A 1,684-nucleotide genomic window follows, 5' to 3' on the forward strand; every position below is an offset into this window, starting at 1 on the left:
GGAGGACGACGCTGGACGGAGGACGACGCTGGAATACGAAAACGACGCTGGATGAGCACAGGGGGACCAGGTAAGTATGGATGGGAAAAATCTCGGGGTTAACCATCCTAGCCGGTTTTTTTTGCCCATACGAAGGTCGGGCTTAACGGCTAGGTGGTTAAGATTTCATCTACATTGAATCTAGCAGGGTTCTGACATTTTGTGTGACAGTGTTGCATGATATTGTTCATTGTAATATTAAAAATGATCTAAACAGTAGCACACCTAAAAAGCAAAGACAATTAACTTTTCCGATTAATTTTTAATTAGCTTTGCCTCCCTTTTGCAAAGAAATTGAATGATATATCCTCTTAAGTCTTTTCTGCTAGATTTAGTTTGGCCACAAGAGGTCCCCAAATCAATTACCAAAATGTTATCTTTAAATAAATCTAGCACCACAAGTACATATCGCTTGTATTGGTACATTCACTAGAACATTCAAAGGGGGACTTAGCACATTATATGAATATGTACCAGGAACCCTGCAAACACTGGGACTAATATAATATACTGAAATGACTTTTTTTTGTGTCACACCTGGACATTTAGAGAATTTAGTTCCTAAAAACCTGGACAGTGGGTGCTCCTCTTTGTCCAGCACCCATCAGAAAATACATTTACATTATTTTGAAATATATAGACAGAACTGTAGGTCATAAAGCAAAAGTGGACACCGCTTGTTGGGGAATTCCTGACCATTGTCTTACTGTAAAATAACATTTATTTATGCCATGGTTGGGAGCCTTAGCAATAATGCAAATAAAAATACAGTTGATAAAAGTCTATTTGTTGAAAACAAAAAAAGCTTTTAGGTATCATAGATAATATTTTACTTATCTGGATAAACAATTACCAAAAACCCTTTTCTAAAGCAAGACATACTGACAGAACATCCACATATGGATACGTAATATTCTTTGGTGAGATGCCACTATGGTTGTTCCAGTTCTGTAAAAATGAACTTCTTTAGGAAGAGTTAGACATTTGAAAATAAGTCTTGGTCTATACGAGAATGTGAAAATCAAACTAGAACACCTTCTGAAGTAATACAGTGATACTGGTGCCCCATGAAATTATTATGTTGTACCTGTGAATGGTACATTTACATACAAACATTACACCACAATTCAAGTTGACTGATTTTTCAAAGTTCTCCAAGGCTGGAGAAAATACACTTTCATCAGTGAATCTGGGTTATCCACCAAACCTGGAATGGATCTTGTCAATGATTGAAAACATTTGCTAACAAATAGCAAATTACTTAAGAAATCTATTCTAGGTTTGCTGGATTCTTTCCGTTTTCCATCTCTACCTACCCATCCAGAACCTCCCAGCTTACCTTGCAATTTCACATTTACTGACATCTAGGCCTCTTTTGGGCATGAAACCCATTCCTCTCTGAGGTTCCTTACTGCTGAAAGTGCTCAAGTAATGGACATAAGGAGCTTCAGCTGTTATCTCAAAGTAACGAATGCTGCTATCACCCTAAAACAAAGCAAGGGAAATAGTAAATCTCTTTCATTTATTTATAACAGACAGCCATAAATGTAGCAAAAATTCTAGCACAAGAATCTGCTGCGATTTAGAAATTATTATGTTATAAAAACAAGGTTAATAAAGCAAGATTTTATTATTATTATTATTA

General features: G+C 36.0%; 1 protein-coding gene across 2 annotated transcripts in view; it reads right to left on the minus strand.

Moving 5' to 3' along the window:
- CORO6 (coronin 6) overlaps window positions 1-1,684 on the minus strand; it is a 55,421-nt gene that overhangs the window by 7,648 nt on the left and 46,089 nt on the right. For both annotated transcript variants that reach the window (XM_072430736.1, XM_072430729.1), the window contains exon 8: window positions 1,379-1,524. In XM_072430736.1, the coding sequence (XP_072286837.1) occupies window positions 1,379-1,524 (146 nt within the window). The remainder of the gene's footprint in view (window positions 1-1,378; window positions 1,525-1,684) is intronic.

This window comes from Pyxicephalus adspersus, chromosome 1 (assembly GCF_032062135.1).
Source record: "Pyxicephalus adspersus chromosome 1, UCB_Pads_2.0, whole genome shotgun sequence".
NCBI classification, from domain to species: Eukaryota; Metazoa; Chordata; class Amphibia; order Anura; family Pyxicephalidae; genus Pyxicephalus; species Pyxicephalus adspersus.